Source organism: Macrotis lagotis, chromosome 3 (assembly GCF_037893015.1).
Source record: "Macrotis lagotis isolate mMagLag1 chromosome 3, bilby.v1.9.chrom.fasta, whole genome shotgun sequence".
Classification (NCBI taxonomy): Eukaryota; Metazoa; Chordata; class Mammalia; order Peramelemorphia; family Peramelidae; genus Macrotis; species Macrotis lagotis.
Window position 1 is genome coordinate 204892111 of NC_133660.1, and position 23605 is coordinate 204915715.

Consider the following 23605-nt stretch of genomic DNA (forward strand, 5'->3'; position numbering starts at 1 on the left):
TCTATCTACTGAGCCACCTAGCTGCCCCCTAATCGCCCCCATAAGATACGTTTTTTTTTTTAAATTAAAGGTAATAGCCTTTGGTCTTTCTTTAAATTCCACAATTCTTTCTTTGGATACAGATGATATTCTCCATTGCAGATACCCTAAACTCATCTCTGATTGTTGCACTGACAAAATGAGCAAGTCCATTAAGACTGATCATCAACCCATGTTGCTGTTAGGGTGTACAATGTTCTTCTGGTTCTGCTCATCAAACTCATCATCAATTTATGAAAATCCTACCAGGCTTCTCTGAATTCCCATCCCTCCTGGTTTCTACTAGAACAATAGTGTTCCATAACATACATATATCATACTTTGTTCAGCCATTTCCCATTTGATGGACATTCACTTAATTTCCAATTTTTTGCCACCACAAACAGGGCTGCTCTGAATATTGTTGTACAAGTGATGTTTTTACCCTTTTTCATGATCTCTTCAGTATATAGACCAGTAGTGGTATTGCTGGATCAAAGGGAATGTACATTTTTATTGCTCTTTTGTCATAATTCCAAATTGCTCTGTAGAAAGGTTGAATGAGTTCACAGATCCACCAACAATGTATTAGTGTCCCAGATTTCCCACATCCTTTCCACCATTGATCAGTCTCTTCTGGTCATATTGGCCAGTCTGAGAGATGTGAGTTGCATACCTCTTACTCTTAACTCTTTTCTTTAACAAAGCCCTTTGTGTGCAATTCCTGCATCAATGTAGAAGATTTATGAAATCCCAAAGTCCTAGAATTTTCTCCCAGTTAGCAATCACTTTCTTGTTTTAGTCAATTGGCATTTATTAAGGTATTATGTGACAAGTGCTGGGTATATAAAGACAAAAAAATAGTCTCCATAGAATTCAGACATTGTGAGTAAATGGCCAATATGCTCCCTATTACAGAAGCAACTTCTCTTTATCCAGAATAGTATATTTCAAATTTTTTTTTACAGAAAATGAATAAAAAGTATGGCTTAGTATAAAAAAGGGATGACAGAAATATACTATAAATATAACTTATAGGTATATTATATGTAATATATTGTTTTATTCAAATAATAAATATAAAAATCAAATATAAAAAGGAAATAAAAGAATATATATGCTTCATAAAATAAAGAAGTTATATTCAAAATTACTTTTAGAAATCTAGAGTTATGATAATTCATTTCAGTAAACTGATTACATTTTCCCTTAATATTGTTTGCTCCTAAAACTATTTTATATTCAGTTTAAAATGTTCTTGACAAATCTCGTAGCAGTTATCAACTGACTAGTTTGACTCTGGTATTAAGTGAGTCAGTCATTTCAGTCTTTTTTTGTTGTTGCAACACACTTTTTGATTTTGTAAGCCAACTACCGGGAAAGCATAGTTTTGCATAATGTAGATAAATAGATGCAATACTGTGAACTCACACAAAGACTCACAAATAACTAAATTTAAGTTTTAATAAGAACATTTTGACTGTTTGAAAAATTAATGACATTTTGCCAACTGTGATTTATTTTTTTTAGGTTTTTGCAAGGCAAATGGGGTTAAGTGGCTTGCCCAAGGCCACACAGCTAGGTAATTATTAAGTGTCTGAGAACAGATTTGAACCCAGGTACTCCTGACTCCAAGGCTGGTGCATTATCCACTGTGCCACCTAGCCACCCTGTGATTTTGTGAAATTAGGAATTACTCAGTTCATAGAAGATTATGTGTTCTAGGCCTGGGAAGGACCTTTTTATTAAATCTAAACTCTTCATTTTACAGTCGAAGAAACTAATGCTCAGAAAGGGAAAGTTACTTGCTTAAGGTCACAACAATAATAGTAGAGTTTTACAAAGATAATAAGAGCTGGGATTTGGATACAGGTACTCCTCCTTTAAATCCAAAGTTCTCACTGATCCATATAGGCTCTTTTGTATTTTCTGTGTTATTATACTGATACAGAGGGCACTCTCAGTTCAATAATCATTTTTAAACTGCCTGTCATGAGCAAAGTACCAACACATTATTCTTTCACATCACTATGGAAGCATTTATTGGTATGATATGCCATGCTTGGTAAACAAAGATGACCCTTTTGACCTATCATCTATAGGGTTTCCATTCAGAGTATGGATGGCTCCCTTGTGACCAACAGAATATATTTGTAATATGGTTGACTGGGGTCAGAGGTGTAGTATGTGGTCATGGAACAGAGATAACTCATCCAGAGAGGAAGTCACTGGTCTTTATAAACTGGGTCTTATCCATGACCTTGGCTTCTTTTCTCTTTTGTAAGGGTAAAGTTCAGTTTACATCAGCTGTTTAATTCTGGCTATCTCATGTGATAAAAATGTCATACTTAGCTTGTGGAGCAAGAGTTAATGTTTTACTGATTTAACTAAAATTCAGCTTTGAAAGGGAAAAGATAAGCATTGAAATTTATCTTGTGTTAGTATTTCAGTTCTGCAACTTAAAGAAAACTCAGTTCAATTTATATTCAGAACCCGGGTGGGATACAGTGGAGCGAGATTCCAGTTGAGAGGACAGCTGGGCTCAAATGTCATGTCACAAAGCATCTCTCAGGGTAGATTTATTATTTTTTCCTTTTTCCACACTGCATTGTTTGACATATGGACCTATCCTTGAACATTAGAGTGAAAGTACCCAATAAAAGAAAAGTGAGAGTAGAAGGTACACGTAATCTAGTTGCCCTCTACCTGGAAATAGGAATTGCAAATGAAGACACTTTCTAAAGCAAAATTCAGATAACAAGATAAGGCAACAATAGGCACTAAAGAGCAAGGACTTTGTGTCTGTCCTCAATCTGAGTCAGATGAGCATATTTTGTGCTTGTTGCTATGTTTTGTGCATTAGGCTACCCAATGGACCCCATATTAAAAGTTTATCTGTATTAGTCTGATACTTTGGTGTCCTATTTATTATAGGTCATATAAAGAACCTCTAATTGACTTTATGATGACTTCTGTTTGGTCTCAATCTAGACTTAGAATTCTCTTAGTTCAAGGTTTTTTTTTCAATTATATAAGTATTTTGTTTGTTTTCCAATTACATTCAATTGTATTTTGTAAATTATTTTTTTAGGGTTTTTTTTGCAAGGCAATGGGGTTAAGTGACTTGCCCAAAGCCACATAGCTAGGTAATTATTAAGTGGCTAAGGTCGAATTTGAACTCAGGTACTCCTGACTCCAGGCCCGGTGCTCTATCCACTGTGCCACCTAGCTGCCCCTCGCATTTTTCTTTTTCTTTTTTGATGAAGGAATGGGATCAAGTGTCTTGCTCAAGGTCACGCACACAGGGTCTGATGCTGGAGTGTTCCTGACTTCAGGAAGTACACTCCCTCTGCCCTGGTTCACTACCTTTTTACCAGTGTTCTAGGACAATTTAAGCTTATCTTTCTTTCCCCTCAAGTTTCCTTACTTCATCCTGTAAGGAGTCAGTCATTCGGTCAAAGTGTTTGGCAAGATTTAGGGCTACTGCCAATCAGTAACAGGCCCCGCTGGTAGTAGTGGATACAAACCACAACAAAGACACAATGTAGCAACCCTGGCTGGGCCACTTCCAACCGGTTTCCTTTAAAGGGAGAAGGAGGAGGCCTCCATTCTTACCTTCCTGGGCCTGATGGACCTCTTTTGTGTCTCCTACCTGAAATGTCTCTTTCCCTATCCCTAAGTTTTCCTACTAGCAAAAGGTCGGTTACAAAGTATCAAAACAGCAAGAAGTCTGGGCCTGATCATGAAGAGGAGAAAGAATTCAAACAATCGGCAGCAAGAGCTTTAGGTCCGGATGAGGCCATCTCGTCCCTTGTGCTCTGTCCGGGGTAGAGGGGAAGGACCCGAGCCCCGGGAAGTTTCGGGGTCGGGCGGAGGAGCCGCTTTGGGCGGAGGCGGGCGCCGGGGCCCGGGCAGGCCCCGGGGCCAGCCCGCCTCTTATCAGGCGGCGATCAGGCCAGCGGGATCCCTTTGGCCCGGGGCAGCCGGGGCGGCAGCTTCCTGGTGGAACGCTGTCACCTAACCGCAACACCGTTACAATCGCGGCTCGCGTCCTGGTTGGCGCCGGAAGCCGCGGACGGCCAACAGGAATCAAAAACAAAAAACCCCAACGCGGCGCGGGAGGGGGGGGGAGATTAAGAACCGCGACCGGCATCCCCAGCGCGTTTAAAAAAAAAATTGCCGGAAAGTATCATTTTGAAGAGCGCCAACAGAAAACAAAATGGTTTTTTTTTCTTTTTTTTTTCCTAGGGGAAAAGAGCGGGTGCGAGTAGTGGGAAAGAAGCCTGAAGAATGCGCGGCGGGAGCCCCGTCACGTGGCCGGGCGCTTTTTTTTCTTTTCCCCTCCCCCCGGCCCCACCCCCCGGCCGCATGGTGGCGGCCCGCGAGCCCACGGGCCGCGGAGGGAGGGGCCGCGGGGCCTCGGAGGACGCGCCTGACGGAACGGCGCCGGCGCATGCGCGCGCAGGGGAGGGGCGGTCGGCGCGCGGCCGCCTCTGCCCGGCCGTGAGGGAGTCTATGGAGAGGCGGCGGCGGCGGCGGCCGGGCTGGAGGCGGCGGAGGAGATGGCTCCCTTCCCCGAAGAGGTGGACGTGTTCACCGCGCCGCACTGGCGGATGAAGCAGCTGGTGGGGCTCTACTGCGACAAGGTAGCGGCGAGGGGGCGCCCCCCGGGCCGCAGGCGGGCGGGGGGCGGCCCGGGCGGCGGCGGCCCCTCCTGGGCGGCCTGCGCGGCGGCCGCGGCCCGGGACGAGCCCCGGCTGCGCAGCGCGCCTGTCAGCGCCTCCGGCCGGGGCCCCGGCCCTGCGCATCCCGCCCCGCCCCTCCCCCAGCAGCCCCTTCCCCATCGGGGCCGCCCCGGCCCCCACCGCTCCTCCCTGACCCCTCCCCCAGCCCCTCTCCCCGCCTCTGGCCATCGCACTCGTTATTTCCCCCATTTCGCTCATGTTGTTCACCTCCCTCCCCCGTGTGTGGACTCGCGTGGCCCACTCCCTTCCACGGGTGTATTTGTTGACATGGAGGTCCAGAGCCTCCGTCCGTCCAGCCTCTGACCGGGAGCGGTGTCCGCACGCGCCCCATCCGCCTCCCGGAGCCCCTGCCCCCGCTGGGAGGGGGCTGTGTTCCCCCCCTGGCTTGGGCGACTTCAGGCAAGTTTCTTGATCACCCCGGGCCTTACTTTTCCTCATGTGCAGGATGACCAGCCCTGAAATTCTTTTTTTTAAAATTTTAGAATTTCTGTACCAAGATTTCCTTACTTTGAGAGTGACCCTGTCTCATTTTAGTACAGGATTCAGAGTCACTGTTTTGAAGTCAGCCAGGATCCTTTTCTGCTACTTGCTGCCTAAAAATAAATACATTAAAAAGAATTTAGCTATTTAATTCATGTGTATTTGATTTCATTATATATGGGTAATGCTAAGCATCGATTATTTTAGGGATTTTTTTAGGTTTGGGTGTTTTTTTTTTTTTGCCAGGCAGATGGGGTTAAGTGGCTTGCCCAAGGCCACACAGCTAGGTAATTATTAAATGTCTGAGGCCACACTTGAACTCAGGTTCTCCTGACCCCAGGGCCGGTGCTTTATGCACTGCAGGATCTAGCCACCCCTGTGGATTATTTTAAATAACAATCTGGAGGACTTGCACATTAGGCACCAATTCATAGCATTTAAAATTTCACATATTAGAGTCTACGTAAACCTAAAAACAGAAGAGGTAATAAACTTTGTGTTTGTGGATAGCCAGTAATCATAAAGTTTACCTGGAGGACATTACAATTATTCATTAAAAATCTCATTTGATGGATGGAAAGGGTTTTTTTTGTTTTTTTGTTTGTTTTAGTTTTTGCAAGGCAAGGGGGTTAAGTGGCTTGCCCAAGGCCACAGGGCTAGGTAATTATTAAGTGTCTGAGGCTAGATTCGAACTCAGGTACTCCTGACTCCAAGGCCAATGCTCTATCCACTGCGCCACCTAGCCGCCCCGATGGAAAGGTTTTTAACTGTTGTATCAAGTTCTTTATTGGTAATGCCCAAATAGTTTAGTACTGATGCAATACCAAGGAACTACGCCTAGCCTTACCTAGTGTAAATGAAGAGTGGCCTAACAGTGGAGGGTCTAGGTGTGAATCTCCTTGTGCTTACTAGCTGTGGGATTTTAGGTTAGTCACTTAAACTCTAAGGGCTTCAGTTTCTTCATTAATAAAATGGTTGAGTTAGATGACCTCGAAAGTCACTTCCAGCTCTAAATTCAACAGTGTTATGAAATGGTCAAAGATAGGAAAAAACTGAGAGGAAAAAAGCATGTGACCTCAACAATAGATAAAACTGGACATTATAGAACAGAATAATTGGTTGTTTAGAGTAACTTTTTAAAAAAACAAATGTGAAACATTTTACCATCCACTACCTCAACATGATTGTGGTAATACATGAGGGAAAAAAATGTGATATTTCTGTAACTTTTAAGACCAAATGGTAACTGATGACAGAATCTGGATCATGAGAACTAATGAGACATGGCATTGGATTATTTGGTGACTACTCAACTGTTTAATGATAAAACACTTTGCCTCCTTTTTTCACTGACTTAGAAATGTTTACCCATTAGTTTGTTGAGAAAAGCTTCCTTTTGGACTGCATGTTAAAATGAGCTTAATTCTAGCAACTATATGGGATTCTAAGTTTTGATGGGGTAACAACGAAATGAAATGATTTTATTTATGCAAACAATAAAGATGGAGTGATTCTCATTCTCTGAATCATGGATTAATTAGTCATCATATGATTAGTGCCTACTGTATGGCTGGCATTGGGCATACTAAACCCTGGGGTAAACATGGAAAGCTTGCCCTCCAGTTTCTTGGAGAAGCTAATTGCTGCAAAATTTCACATGAAAATCCTGAATCTTTTGGTTATTGGGAAAGAATTGGGCTCCATCCATGGGATAGCATTTGAGTTCCTTCAGACCCGAAGTGGGAAACTTCTCTAAGCATTAAATGGAAAAATAGTTATTCTTATTTCAGATAAATTCTGAGGATTCATCTCATTTATTATATTGACCACTTGTACCCAGCCAAACTATCAATGCCTTTTTTTTATTAATAAAACTTTGATACTTTTGAGGAAATTAACTCCTCCAATGCAACTGGGCACCTGCTCAGAAGATTGGTTACTCAGGGCATTGAGAGGTTCAGTGATTTGGCTAGTGTAGCACAGTCAGTGTGTGTTAGAAGCAGAATTTGAATCCAAGGTTTCTGACTGACTGCATCTTACTATGCTACTACCTCTCTTGTACCTTTTAAAGAAAGCTACAAAGTATGTTTTATTTAGATTCTAAAAGATTTGGTGGGTACAGAGATTAAGTAAGAGTCAATTCATAATTCATTATTAGCATGGGAATTATCATTTTAGAAATAGATGTGTATGTATATGATTTTTAACCTTTAAGTGAGTGGGCAGCTTGCTGGAACAGAGCACTGGGCTGGGAATCTGGAAGATCTGTTCAGGTGTGGCCTCCAACACATACTAGTTGTTTGACTCTGGGCAAGTTATTTAACCTTTGTCAGCTCCAATTTCCTTATCTATAAAATGGGAATAATAACAACCCCAACTTCTCCCAGTTGAAGTGAGGATGAAATGGGGTAATAATTGTAAAGGGCTTTAGCACAGTGCCTCAGGGCACCAAGTACTAAGTAAATGTTAGCTGTTAAGTAAGTCCCTGGCAACATTCTTAAGCTAAATTTTGGTAGTATCCATGATATTTCCTTGTGTTTCTCAAATGTTTAAACTTTTTCAAAACATTTTTGGACTTGTTAAATCAACAACAACTGATAGACCTTGTATTTCTGTTTTGCAGATGAAAAAGTAAATACTGAATAGCTGACCTAAAGTCATTTAAGTCCCTTAGTAAAGTTATAAAAAGAATCCAGGTCTCCTAAATGTAAGCTGTCTCTTATTACTTGAAGGAGTTAAACTTCTTTTCTTAAATATGTAAATACTTCAAGGATTTCGTGTTTGTCTGTGTGTGTGTGTGAGTGTCTGTCCCTTTCCACTGTCATATTACAGGTTTGCTATTCTTTAAATAATCTGAGTTTATAATGCCTAAAAAATTGATCACTAGTGACAATCTAATTGTGATGATCTTGTCTTAACTTAGATCTATGGACAACAGGCTGATGTCATCACTGGGTTTGCTAGGACCTTTCTGAACTGTTAGGGTGTGCAATGTTCTTCTGGTTCTGCTCATCGCACTCAGCATCAATTTTTGAAAATCCTTCCAGGCTTCTCTGAATTCTCATCCCTCCTAGTTTCTACTAGAACAATAGCGTTCCGTAACATACATATATCACACTTGGTTCAGCCATTTTCTACTTGATGGACATTCACTTAATTTCCATTTTTTTGCCACCACAAACAGGGCTGCTCTGAATATTTTTGTACAAGTGATGTTTTTTTACTCTTTTTCATGATCTCTTCAGGGTATAGAACCAGTAGTAGTCTTGCTGGATCAAAGGGTATGCACATTTTTATTGCCCTTTTGGCATAATTCCAAATTGCTCCCCAGAAAAGTTGGATGAGTTCACAGCTCCACCTACAGTGTATTAGTGTCCCAGATTTCCCACATCCCTTCCAATATTGATCATTCTCCTTTCTGGTCATATTGGCCAGTCTGAGAGGTGTGAGGTAGTATCTCAGAGATGCTTTAATTTACATTTCTCTAATAAGTAATGACTTAGAGCAGTTTTTCATGACTATGAATCAATTTGATTTCCTCATCTATAAATTGCCTTTGCATATCCTTTGACTGATAATGGTCTCATTTAAGAAAGGAGAGGTTTTATACTAATTTACCAGTATTCTAAAATGCATTAGTTTAGATGCAGATAATATTTCTCTAATATTAGATGCAATATAAATTTCTTTTTTCAAATAACATCAAATCTTAATGTCTATTAATAGTGCTAACTAGTCTTGTGATAGAAAAATAGATGTAAAAGGGTCCCTACTCTCAAGGAGTTTGCATTTATTTTATTGAAGGGAGTGAAGCCATTGATGTAGTTGAATGATGTTTGTCCTCCTTTCTCAAAAAAAAGACCATGACATCAGGGAGGTGATGCCATGACAAGTATATGAATTGGATTTTGAATGAGAAGGTACACCAGCTTTACTTTCTCCTCCAGAACCATCTGGATCCAGTGGCCATGTAGGAAGCAGGATGACTGGAGATGTCTGGATGGATTCGTGACAATCAGGGTTAGGTGACTTGCTCAAGGTTACACAGCTTGTAAGTGTCAAGTAGTGGAGGTGAGATTTGAACTCAGGTCCTCCTAGAGTCCTCCTGACTCCAAGGCCAGTGCTGTATCCACTGTGTTGCCTAGTTGCCCCTCATTGATATAGTTAGCTTTAATACACAGGACAAGATACAGATAAAGTTCTCTAAGATCTTTAATATCCAATAGATATGATATAAGAGATTTCTCTGGTCACATCTTTAACTGATGGCCGAAACTGCAAAAATTTTTTCCTTTTACCATTTCTTTTAATTTTAGAGGGATTTCTCTGTGCAAAATCTTTTTAGTATAGGTAAACCCATTTAAATTTCAGATTATTTTCCCATTTACTTAATAAAGCACTCATTGTCTTCATATTTGAGGTTGTTTCTTCTGACTTTAAAAAAATGGCACATTATTTACACTATTCATCTTTATTATATACGTGAGGTATGCTTCTAAACTCATTTTTCATCTTATACCAGTTTATTATATTTTCACATTATGTATTTGAGAATTCTTTTTAGTCATGATTTTATGCTGTTCTCTTAACTGTATTGATTTTATCTATACTATGCAATTTTATAATTATTGCTTTATAGTAAATATTGAAATTTGGTAGGGCAAATATTTTTGTCATTTTATTTTTATATTCTTGCTTGCTTAAAATTTGTCATGATTTTAGTGAATAAAGTAAACTTTTGATATTGTGATTGGTATTTTTGTTAAATCTGCAAATTGGGTTTTTTTTTTGTTTTTTTTTTAGGTTTCTGTAAGGCAAATGGGGGTTAAGTGGCTTGCCCAAGGCCACACAGCTAGGTAATTATTAAGTGTCTGAGACCGGATTTGAACCCAGGTACTCTTGACTCCAGGGCCTGTGCTTTATCCACTATGCCACCTAGCTGCCCCCTGTAAATTGTTTTTAACGAATTTACTCCTTTCAATTTATTTTTTTTTTTTAAATATACAGCAAAGGAGAGACCTTTATTTATTCAGTTTCTTGGTTTTTCTTGTTATTGTGTAAAAGGTAATTATTTCTTGATTCTTGTTCATAGTATGTAGAATTGACCATTTTTTGGGGTGAATTTTTCCTGATGTCTTGCTATTTTACTGACATTTAGATTTCAATTCATTTCCTTTTTCTCCATACTTTTCCCCTTAGAGATCTCATCTGTTCCCATGTGTTCAATTATTAGCTCTATACAGATAACTCCAAATTCTTTGTATATAACCCTATTCTCCCCTGAGCTAGGGTTCTGTATCTCTAATTGTTTTCTGGACCTAGATGTCTTGATACTGTTAGGCACCTAAAAATCAAACTAACGTGAGATTGAACTCTTAATTGGCATTTTTCAGATTTAAGCCCATTCTTCCTAGTTTCCTTAGTTCTTTTGATTGTATTATTATCTTTACACTTAAATAAACTTGAAAAATCAGCTTTTCTTTGATTCTCTTTACTCTCTTCACCCTGATGTTTCAGTTAACCATCAAAGTCCTATTGATTATACTTCCATAATATTTTTTTCATCTGATTCTAGTCCATTTAGATAGCACAACTCATCACCTCTTTTCTGTACTATGCTATCAATCTCCTTAGCAGTCTTTCTACCTCAGATTTCTCTCCTTTTCAGTCTGTCTTCAATATAGCTGACAAAATAATCTTCCTAATGCTCAGGTCTTATGTTTCTTCCTTGCTCAACAACTTTAATTGGCTTCCTTCTGCTTATGGGATAAAATATAATTTCATTGGTCTGGCATTTGAGAGCCCATGCAATCTGGGTTCAACATTCCATGCACCTTTTTTGATATATAAATTACTTTTCAATTATACATTCTTGCTGGGGGTTTTTTTGTAGATAGTATTTTATTTTTCCCAATTATATATAAAGATAGTTTTCAACATTCGTTTTTATGTTTTTATGAGATTAATTTCAAATTTTTCTTACTCCTTTCCCTCCCTCCTTCCCTCTCCCCTAGAGTTCAAGCAATCTGATATAGGTTATACAAGAGAAGTCATGGAAATGTAGTTCCACATTAGTCATGTTGTGAAAGAAGAAACAGAAAGGGGGAAAAATCACAGAAAACAACAAAATTAAAATAATATGCTTCAATCTGCTTCCAGGTTCCATAGTTTTTTTTTTTCCCCCTCTGAATTTGGATAGTGTTTGCACATTATTAGTCTTAAGGAACTGACTTGGATCATTGTATTGTTGATCCAGTAGTTGATCAGTCATAGTGGATCAATGCAGTATTATTGTTATGTGTACAATATTCTCCTTGTTCTGTTCACTTCACTCAGCTTCAATTCTTGTAAATCTTTTCCTGGTTTTTCTGCCTGGTCACTGTTCTTTTAGTACAGTAGTGCTCATTACATTTATCTGTCAGAATTTATTCAGCCAATTTGAGGGTCATTCCCTTCATTTCCAATTCTTTGCCATCACAGAAAGTGCTACTGTAAATATTTTTGTACCTGTGGGTCCATTTCCCCTTTTTAATGATCTCTTATAGACTTAGTAGTGGTATTGCTGTATCAAAGGGTATATGCTGAGTTTTATTGCCCTTTGGGCATAGTCCAAATTGCTCCTCAGAATGGTTGGATCATTTCACAATTCCACCAACAATGCATTAGTGTCCCAATTTTCCCACATCTTCTTCAGCATTTGACTTTTTCCTTTTCTGTCACTTTAGTCAATCTGATGGGTGTAAGATGATATCTTGGAGTTGTTTTAATTCATGTTCTTTTTATTCTAATTCATATTACATATCTGAATTTTGTTCCCTTATTAATACCTTGTTGAAAGACTCATTCAAGGTTCAACTCAAATGCCAATTCTGTGAAGCTTTTCCAGAATATTTTAGTCAGTAGCGTTCTCTTTCTCCCTCCTTATACTTTCACAGTGCCTTTTGTATAGATTTTATCTTTGCTTTGTTTAATGGTCCCTTAAATCATTTTTACCTCTGTGCATGTCTCAATCCTTGCAATTTTATTATTATTTTTATATATATATATATATATTTTTTTGCAAGGTAATGGGGTTAAGTGGCTTGCCCAAGGCCACACAGCTCTAGGTAATTATTAAGTGTCTGAGGCCGGATTTGAACTCAGGTACTCCTGACTCCAGGGCCAGTGCCCTATCCACTGTGCCACCTAGCCTCCCCTTGCAATTATATTTAAACTTACTTTGAGTCTGGTACTATCTTTCAACTTTGCATTCAGGACCTAGTTCATAAAATGTTGGCCAGCCTTGGAATCAGAAAGACCCTAACTTCATAGTCTATCCCTTACATAAGATTAGGTTTGAAATCTTGTTCAGGTCACTAAAGATTTCATTGCCTTAGGTGGGGTATTGTATCATGCTAATAAAAACACATTTGGAATAACTTCTTTTACTCCCCAGAGTATTTATTAGAACTTCTGGATTATTGAAGTATTTGATCTACACCAGCAAATTAAGAGGTGTCAGATTTTGAGTTATCCCTTATGTTGTATACTTTTCCTAAATGATCAGTTTCTCAGGCTTTCAGAGCCATGGTGAATAGAAGCATACCTTGGAGATAATTGTTCAGTTCCAGACCACCACAATAAAGTGGAATTTTTTGGGTTCCCAGTGCATTTTAAAGTTAGATATATACTGAAACCTGTTAAATGTACAGTAGGGTCTTTGTTACAAAGATACAAACCTTAATTTAAAAATATGAGCCTTCAGTGACTTCTAATCTTTTTTTGCTGGAGGAAGGTTTAGTCAGCACATTGATGACTGCTTATTGATTCAGATGGTCATTGCTGGTGGTTACTGAAAATTGAGATAGCAGTGGCAATGTCTTAAAAGAAGATAGCAATGAAGTTTGATGACTCTTCCTTTCACTTGAGCACTTGTAGGGTTTAATTGACCTAACTAAAGTGTTGTTGTATCTAGGGGAATAGGGAGGCTAGAGGAGAGGAAGGGATAGATGGACACAGGGAACAGCTTATGGTTAGAACAGTCAGAACACCACATATGTTGTGTGGCACCCCCAAACAATTACAATAGTAGCATCAAAAATCACAAATCACCATAACACATATAGCTTATAAACCAACATAATAAAAAAAATATTGCAAGAGTTACCAAAATGGGATACAGAGATGTGATACAGAGATGTGAATACAAGGTGTTAGAAAAATGACACTGATAGACTTGCTCAGGGTATAGTTGCCATAAACGTTCAGTTTGTTAAAAAAATTAATATCTGCAAAGTGCCATAAAGCAAAGTGCAGTAAAATCTATACCTTGCTATCTTTGGTTGATTTGGGTACTTTGTTCTCTAAAAGCACCATTGTGGTTATGGATAAGTGGGGTTTTTTGTATTATGTTCTACAACTATTGTGTTCCCTAAGAAGTAGAAAAACTTGTACCCATCTTTATTTAACTTAAAAAATTAACTTCAAGGGTAGTGTAGTTTGGATGAGAAGAATTTTAAACAAATAACCACTGAAAAAGTTCTGGACTTGGAGCCAGAAGATGTGGATATGAATCCCAGCTTTTCTACTTGGGTGACCTTGGATAAGTTATTTTTACCTCTGGGCCTCAGTTTTTCCTCATTAGTCAATAGTGATCCTATAATAACTTAAAGGGACCATATAGGGTTGTGGTATGTATCTCCCAGGATTTTTAAGGGTCAAATGAGATAATATTTATAAAGCACTTTACAGTCTCTTAAGCATTGTTTAAATGCCATTATTATTATTATGACTTTATTTTTTCTTACTGCAATTTTATATATTTGAATACCTTTATGTTTGTATAGGAAAATTTAAAAATTTGTACATATTTCAAACTTTGGGATAAAGCTAGCTTGCATGTTCCTAATTGTTGTTCTAAGGGAGAAGAGGGAAGAAAATAAGTATTTATATAGGGCCTACTAGCCTGACCATTGACAGTAGACACCAGTATGCCTTATTCATTCATCTTTCACAATTCCTTTTACAAATGGAGGGGAAAAAATTGACTCTTGGCATTTTAAGTATTTTGAGAGAGAAAAATGCAGAAAGATAAAAATCTCTCTTCAAAAAACATATTCTAATAATAAAGCATTTGTCATTAAAATATATCCAGAATATTTCATTTATTTATTTATTTATTTAGGTTTTTGCAAGGCAATGGGGTTAAGTGGCTTGCCCAAGAACACACAGCTAGGCAATTATTAAGTATCTGAAGTTGGATTTGAACCCGGGTACTCCTGACTCCAGGGCCGGTGCTCTATCCACTGTGCCACCTAGCCACCTCCTAGAATATTTTAAAGAATAGCAAGCAGATGCAGTGTTAAACATTTGAGGAATCTGGAAATCTATCAATACACAAGCATCTATTAAATTTCTGCTATATCATATAGATTAAGTGGCATGTACATTGAATCTTGATTGGAACTAGGGATTCTAAGAAATGGAAATAATGGAAAAAAAAAAGACATTCCAGGCATAGAGAAACTGCCTGTACCAAGGTATAGGGAAAGGAAATGTAATACCATATGCAGACCATTTTGACTGGAATGTGGAATCCATGAGGGAGTCATGGAGCTTATGTTCAACAAAGGATATTATGTATATTGTATTCTAAACAAAGTAGGGAGTCACTGAAGGTACTTAAGTAGGCGATTGATGTGTTCAAACTTGTGCTTTAAGAAATATCAATTTAGGGGCGGCTAGGCGGCAGTGGATAGAGCACCGGCCCTGGAGTCAGGAGTACCCGGGTCCAAATCCGGTCTCAGACACTTAATAATTGCCTAGCTGTGTGGCCTTTGGCAAGCCACTTAACCCCATTTGCCTTGAAAAAAAAGAAAAAGAAGAAATATCGATTTAGCTATCCAAATCCAGACAGAGAACTGATGGAGACTGAATGCAGATTGAAGCATGCCATTTTCACTTTATTTTTTTTAATAGTTTTACCTTTTGTTCTGTTTCTTCTTTCACAACATGTCTAATATTGATGTGTTTTACATGATTTCCCAAAATATAACCTGTATCAAATTGCTTACCATCTCAGGCAGGGAAGGGAGAGTGGTAGAAAGTTTGAACTCAAAATTTCATTTAAAACAAAAAATTATACATGTAGTTGGAAAAATAAAGTACTATTAAAAAAGGAATATCAATTTAGCAGTTACTTGTAGAGGGGTGGATTAGAGATGAGAGACTGAAGGTAGGTAAACAAGCTATTTCAGTAGACTTAAATGAAAAGTTTTGAAGGCCTCAAGTATAGAGTAGTAGCCCTAAATGTGGAGAAAAGAGATGTGTTAAGAAGTTAGAACAATTAATGAAAGACTCCAAACTTGTAACCTAGGTGTTTGGAAGGCTGGTGGTATAACTTCCTCAGAAATAGTAAAGTTCTGAAACACCAACATGACCAACATTTTTTTTTATGCCTAATTATGCCTTCTTATTACAGAAAGGAGCATTTTATTATGGAGGAAAGGTTATTGGGAAATGATATCAGTATTTTAAAATGAGTAATTTTTTTAAATTTATTTAAGACAGTGAGGTTAAGTGACTGCCCAAGGTCACACAGCTAGGCAATTATTAAATGTTTGAGTTCAAATTTGAACTCGGGTCCTCCTGACTCCAGGACCTGTGCTCTATTCACTATGTCACTTAGCTGCCCTAATATCAGAATTTTAAAAAAACTTTAAAGTCCATGAGGGGATGCCCATCATTAATTGGGGCTTATGCATGTGATGTAACACTATTATTCTATAAGAAATCCTGAGGGGCATGATTTCAGAAAAACCTTGAAAGACTTCCATGAATTGATGGAGAGTAAGATAATTGGAATCAGAAGAACATTATACACCTTAACTATAACATGGGATGTTGATCAACCTTGATAGACTCACTCCATCAGTTCAATAATCAGAGACAGTTTTAGGGGATTTATTTTATTATCTTCAATTTTTAAAAGTTGTCTTATATACTATACAATTTTGTGCTCGCTAATGTTTTTCTTCCTTATATATCTGTTTCTTCTCTCAACACAGTCAATTTTGATTTATACATATCATGGAAGCAAAAGTAAAGACTAATTCATATTGTCTTCTGTTGGGGGGAGGGAGGAAAAAAATTGTAAAATTGAAAACCTTAAAATATATAATTAAAAAAATTCAATCCTAATGATAGCCATTCTTTGCTTTTGTTTCTGACTTAAATAATAGTACATTTGAGAAATTAAATACATTTAGTTTTATAGGTGTTTGAATTGAAATTAAATTCTAACATCACCTGACTAAATATGTTATAATCAATTATTAAAAATACTTTAAAAATTGAACTGTACAAGTTATTTCCAAGTTGAAAACATAATTGGCTTGTAAATTGTTCTTTCCACAGGAGCAGATCCTCAATTTGGACCTTGAATGAATCTTTTTGGTCATGTAACCAAACCCTTTCATTTTACAGACGAAGGAACTCAAACACAGAGAAGTTAAATTAAGCTTTGGTCAGAATCATGTTCCTTGGCTCCTCAGAACCTGTACTTTTTTTCATTGTACTACCCTGCTTCCCCCTCCTACTTATTACCAGAACTATCCATTTCTCCTTACTTGGATTTTTAATGTAAAGGAAAAATCAAAGACCAAAAATGAGAACTGTAATTTTTTTTTAAGGTTTTGCAAGGCAAAGGGGGTTAAGTGGCTTGCCCAAGGCCACACAGCTCTGTAATAGCTTTTTTTTTAGGTTTTTTTCTTTTGCAAGGCAAATGGGGTTAAGTGGCTTGCCCAAGGCCACACAGCTAGGTAATTATTAAGTGTCTGAGCCCGGATTTGAACCCAGGTACTCCTGACTCCAGGGCCAGTGCTTTATCCACTGCCCCACCTAGCTGCCCCAATCTGTAATAGCTTTTTAAAAAATGTTTATGATTCTTTTTTTAGGCTCTGTTGTAGTTAGAAGAGTACTTACTGGGTCAGAACTTTCTGATTTAGAATTCTAGGAGTCATTTTGAGGGGAAGGGATTGTTGTGATTTTTATCTCCTAATACCTGGAATATAGCATGTGCTTAATCAATTTTTTGTTGATTCCTTGGATAGTAGAAGCCATCTAGTCTAACCGCTAAAGAAGTTGTAATTATCCTAAAAGTTTTCAGATGTGGCAGAACCAAGATATAAGTTCCTTGAGAGGTTTAGATCTTCATTGACTCCAAGATTTAAATTTTATCCACTATAACATCCCTTTTCTAAAGGATTATTCAGTGCTTCTCATCTTTTGGGGGCCTAAATTATTCTCATTAAAAAATATGACATGGTCAACTTCCTGTTGATTTCAAGTAGGTTCCACATTTACTAATTGCAAATTTTAGTTGAAAGATTTTTTTGCCTGTTTTTTCTTAAGCCTCTTCACATTGATCCTGACTTAAAAAAGAATATTTTGTATTAACAAAAAATTTACATATACTAATTGTATTACTTTTAGATTTACCTTTGAAAAAAGAATGTCTTCTATGTAGCTTCTGACAGATACAAATAAAGCTTTTATAAAAACAGTCTAATCTGTGGCATAAACATGGCCACAGATAAAAAGCGCAAAGCTGGAAATCTTCACTGATAAAGTTTTCAGAAAACTTCCTTTTTCCATTTTTTTTCAACCGGAGATATTACATGGAAAAATAAAATATGTGTTTCATAAAAACTCTTAATGGTATTCTTTAGTCAATACATGTTAATATATGCACACCCAATTTTGCATAAGAATGATGCTTATTATCTACTTCCCTTTATTTTTAATGATGTGCTGTCATTAGATTCAAATTAATTGAAAAATAGTATCAAGACAGATTGGACTGAAGGGTTGAAATTGCAAAATACCTTTAGAAAGTAAAGTTTTTTTTTTAAATCAAAGACACTTTATTATGGTTGAGTTAGTCAGAAAATATATTCAGTCCAGTAAACATAATTGACTAATGTGTTCACTGTTTATTAGTATGGCTCCTCCTTTCCTTGACTCCATTTAATTATTGACCTTGGGAATTGATATAATAGGTAGAAAACAGTCTTAAGGTTTGCAGGGTTTGAATATTTGCCTTAATTGGATATTGTAATCTGATTTTGAAGTGTATCTTTGGCTATTTTAATTTTGTAATTTAATTGAAGCTCAAGTAGCTGTCATTGTTGCCTTTGGACACTCAAATTTGAGAAAGTTATCCAATTTTCAGAAAGTTATCCAATTGTGAAACAGCTTTTCTTGTTCTTTATATTAAATGGTCTCCTATACCCATTTTTCCTACTCTTTAAAAAATATACTGATTCCTGTATTCTGCATTATTTAGTTAATATTCCTGATATTTGTGAAATATTCCTGGAAGAGATCAAAAATACCTTCTTAGACAAATTACTGAATATTTAGTATCTTTTGTTTTTGAAAGAAATGCTTAGATATCTTATAGCAACTCAGGCAGTATTTGAAGTGCTTAATTTTATGTAAATACCTCATTGATTCATAGTTTAGAGGGAGCTTATATATCCTGTCATCCTTAGAAAGATACCTGGAGAACAGCTACTTTATCATATACTTTGTAAAACAGATTTATAGACTTATTAATCTCCCAAATAATGCATGTTTTTTTTTTAAATGTTCATAACGACCCTATTACTTTCTTAATGTTGGGGGAATTGCATTGTAACTTTTATCTCATTTTCTGAGACCAACCCAGTTTTTCTCCTCTATGCTTGACTCAGTCCTTTCTGAACTGTTTCTCAAGTTTATAATTTTATTCTTGAGTTCATTGCCCCCTTAATTATACCTAAAAAAATGTCATAGAACCAGCCATTCCTTGATATTTTTGTTGATGTGTAAATTCAACAAGTGGTTGTTTGGAATTATAGAATTTTAGAATTTAATGTATCCTTATCTTTGGGTCATAAGAGCATAAAGGATCCACAAGGGTACAAAAATATTTATAACAACTCTGTAGTGGCAAAGAATTGGAAATCGAGGGCATGACAATCAGTTGGGGAATGGCTGAACAAATTGTGATTATATGTATGTGATGGAACACTATTGTTCTATTAGAAATCAGGAAGGATGGGATTTCAGAGAAACTTGGAAAAACTTGCATGAATTGATGCTGAGTAAGATGAGCAAAACCATTGTATACCCTAACAGCAACACAGGATGATGATCAATCTTGATGGACTTGTTGACTACATTTCACTTTCTCAGTAGCCTGAGAAAGAATTGTGGAGGTTAAAAGTAGACCAAAGATTATTATCTTCAATTTTTTAAAAAAATATTGTTTTATGTATTACATAATTTTGCTTATCTTTAGTATTTTTTCTTCCTCATGGATGTTTTTTCTCTCACCACATTCAATTTACATATATATATGTATATATGTATACACACACATATCATGGAAACAAATTAAAGACTTAGCAGACTGCCTTCTGTTGGGGGAAGGGGGAAGGGAAGAGAGTTGGGGGAGAGAATTGTAAATTCAAAATCTTACAAAAAAGTGATTGGTAGAAACTACTCTTGTATATAATTGGAAAACAAATAAAAATATTTATATTTTTTAAAAAGAACCTATAGGGGCCACAGAGGAAATCTGGTACAAACCAGATGAAGAAACTTTTACCTACGATGGAAGGTTTCAGATGTAATATTTGAACCAGGTTTTTAAAAAAATTCTAGTGTGTAATGCTCTTTCCTATATATCATGCTGACTAAAGATGACTATAGAAAGAGGCAACTACACAAGATGTTGAATGTCCACAGAATTTAGTCAAAAAAATTTCTAACAATTCAAATAGTCTAGGTTTGTGATCTTGAAGCTTACTGACTCTTTTTTGGTCATCTAAACAATTTGTTTTAGAATATGAATCATTTAGTAAGAGGGAACTTGAGTAGTTTGCCCACCATTACACAGTTTGTATCAGCATCCAGATATTCTGAATTCTAATCCAATAATATGGCAACTTGCTGCATTTCCAGATCCAAGTATAAAGGGAGGGGTTTGCAAATAAGTTAAAATAAATGGGAACTATTGTAATATTCTTTGTACATGTTAATTTGAATTTTTTATTTTGAACACTTATTTTCATTCAGCTTTCTAAAACCAACTTTTCCAACAACAATGATTTCCGTGCTCTTCTGCAATCTCTGTATGCTACATTTAAGGAATTCAAAATGCATGAGCAGATTGAGAATGAATACATTATTGGCTTGCTTCAGCAACGCAGCCGGACCATTTATAATGTACACTCTGACAACAAACTCTCCGAAATGCTTAGCCTCTTTGAGAAAGGGTTGAAGAATGTGAAGGTAAGCTTTAAAATAATATTTTTATAGTCTCAAGTCTATGTATTGGGGAAAATTTGCTAAACTTTTATTTCAGTCAAACTACAAGTATTAAAGATTTTTAAAAATATAATTTCTTGGGGCGCCTAGGTGGCACAGTGGATGAGCACTGGCCCTGGAGTCAGTAGGACCTGAGTTCAATCTGGCCTCAAACACTTAATAATTACCTAGCTGTGTGGCCTTGGGCAAGCCACTTAATCCCATTACCTTGCAAAAACTTAAAAAAAAGTAATTTCTTACTCTCAAAGGGTTTGTTTCCCATCCGGGAGATGTAGCTATGTGTCTCACCATACCTATGTTCAGAATAAATATAAAACAAGAATAATTTTTAGGCATAAAGGATACTACTCAATATTTTTTGGGTTAACATGGCTTTCATACTGAACTAAAGTGAATTCTTCCAGATCTTCCTAAATGCTAAGTCTAATGGAAAGATTAAAAATTTCAAATTTCTTTGGCTTAATCTAAAGGACTAATTTTCAACTGCAGTATTAAAACTTAGAAACAAATACTTTATATCCACTCTTAAGTTTTTTTCCCAGTTCAAATTTATTCTTCTATTTCTTTTGTTATTGAAGTAGTATAATGAAATACTGAAATTAGATGATAAGTGATACAAGATGTTTGTGAAGGTTGTGGTTAAGTTCAAGTTCTTTCCTCTTGATATTTAAAAGTGTTGAATACAAGTTACTTTTTCCCCCTACATTAGTATACTACATGTTTTTGTAAAAATTACAAGATAATACTATTTATCCATTAGATACTAGGTGGTGACATTTAGATTATTTTTGGGGTAATTTTAATGAAAAAAATTAAACTTCTGATATATTTGTCCTGATATTTCACACCCTATCTACTCTACAAAATTTGTGAAGAAAGGACTCTATAAACCCTTTAGCTATATAAAAATGAGTTATATTTTTAGGATTAAATTTCTAAATTGGGGTGTGTAAGGGTATCTGCTATTGTTTTTCTGAAAAGGAATTATTTTTGATTAATTCAAATATTGTTAACTGATTATGTAGTGATTTTTAGATTTTATGAAGTATTGCATAGAAGAAATAGTTGCTATGAAGGTTGATCATATTAATGTTCATCATATTAATGTTCATCATATTAATGAACCTACAGAGAGAGGTAAGTGTTAAAACAAATATCAAGTTAATTATATGGATCTTTGAGGATTTTGTGATCTTCAATTTGGAACTCTTCACTCTCAGTGGTGACTGAAGTTTGTTTCCTCCATTGACCAAATGGAAAAAAAAAGGGTATCTACAAAAGAATTTTAGGGAACCTATGGAAGTAATGTCAATTAGTGACTAATAACTGCTGGGTCACGATGTGACTAGGCTACCAACTTATGCTCTAAAATTTGATGAACAGCTTTTAAAAAGAAAAATTAGATAAATGCTTTTAAGTATGATTAGTTGAACCTGTGAATTGTTAGAGAATCCTTTTTGCATAAGGTACCCTGATATAGTGAAAAATACTGAATTTGTAGTCGGAAGACCTAAATTTAAGCTAGATTTAAATTTCATCATCTGTAAAATGGGAATAATGTAACTACCACTTTTTTCAAAGGATTATTATTATTATTATTATTATTATATTTTTGCATGGCAGTGGGAGTTAAGTGGCTTGCCCAAGGCCACACAGCTAGGCAATTATTAAGTGTGTGAGGCTGGATTTGAACTCAGATCCTCCTGACTCCAGGGTCGGTGCTCTATCCACAGTGCCACCTAGCCACCCCCTCAGAGGATTATTAGGAAGAAAATGCTTTGTAAAACTAAAGAGTACTTTATAAGTATTGATAATTAAGTCATTGGTAATGGGCAACTAGAGTGGGCAATTAGTGTAGTACATAGAGCCCTGGGCTTGGAATTACACAGACTCATCTTTATGAGTTCAAATCTAGCCTCAGACACTTAATAGCTTTGTGACCCTGGGCACCTTGTTTGCCTCAATTTCTCATCTGTAAAATGAGCTGGGGAACAAAGTGAGAAAACATTCCAGTATCCTTGTCAAAAAAAAAACCTCAGTTACAAAGAGTTGAATCTGACTGAACAACAACATCCTGAGTAAGGGTTCTTTTGGAAATGATATTTTTTCATATTGCCTCAATGTTTGTCCTACATTTTCAAAGACCACAACATCAGGAGGTGATGTCATGACAAGCACATGAATTGGATTTGAGTGAGGGAGTGCTGTACTAGGTCACCAGCCTCACTTTCACCCTCTGAACCATCTGGGTCCAGTGGCCAAATATGAATCAGGATGATTGGAGATGGCCCTGGATGCCAGGCAATCAGGGTTAAGTGACTTGCCCAAGGTCACACAGCTAGGAAGTGGCAAGTGTCTGAAGCCGGATTCCTTCTGATCTAAGACCAGTGCTCTATGCACTGCACCATCTAACTGCCCATATTATCTCATTGCTATTATGAAGGAGTTTATTATCAATGTATAGTAATACTTAAAGGTGTTAATATTAATTATTCTATGAAATTTCATTTATTGTGTTAAGGAAAATAGAAAGTCACTATTTTTTGTAATATATGGACACTCAGCTGGTATGCATTTAAAAAACAAGTGATTAAATTGCAATCCTATGTGCATTTAAATATTTTATTTTCTGGGTGGTGGGGTGGATGTACACAGGCTTTATCAGATTGCTTAAAGGAATCCATGATAAAAACACAAAATGTTAGCCAGCCTGTCTTTAGATGTAACTGCTTTCCCATAACTTACATTTATTGGTTTTGAAGTGTCAGTCAAATTAAATTTATTTTTCATTTTCTCTTTACATTAAGAGATTCCATCTTGAAATTTGTGACAGGACAAAAGAAAACTAGGCATGGTCTGATGTGTATGTTATTTTTGGAAAGCAAATGTCAAGGGAATCAGAAATGACAGCTAGGGTTCCGTGACTCAAAATTCTGGAGAGAGAATTCATACTTAGAAGGATTGGAAATCCTTAGGAAAAAATTCTGAAGGTAAAAAGAGAAAAAGTT

At 36.7% G+C, this 23605-nt stretch overlaps 1 protein-coding gene across 2 annotated transcripts in view; it reads left to right on the plus strand.

Moving 5' to 3' along the window:
• Positions 1–4471: 4471 nt before the first annotated feature.
• The window catches only part of FBXL5 (F-box and leucine rich repeat protein 5), a 51903-nt gene continuing 32769 nt past the window's right edge, over positions 4472–23605 (plus strand). Inside the window, exons 1-2 of one of the 2 annotated variants that reach the window (XM_074229757.1) lie at positions 4472–4664; positions 20346–20561. In XM_074229757.1, coding sequence (XP_074085858.1) covers positions 4581–4664; positions 20346–20561 — 300 coding nt within the window. In that variant the 5' untranslated portion in view covers positions 4472–4580. The remainder of the gene's footprint in view (positions 4665–20345; positions 20562–23605) is intronic. The other variant, XM_074229758.1, reaches the window with a different exon arrangement.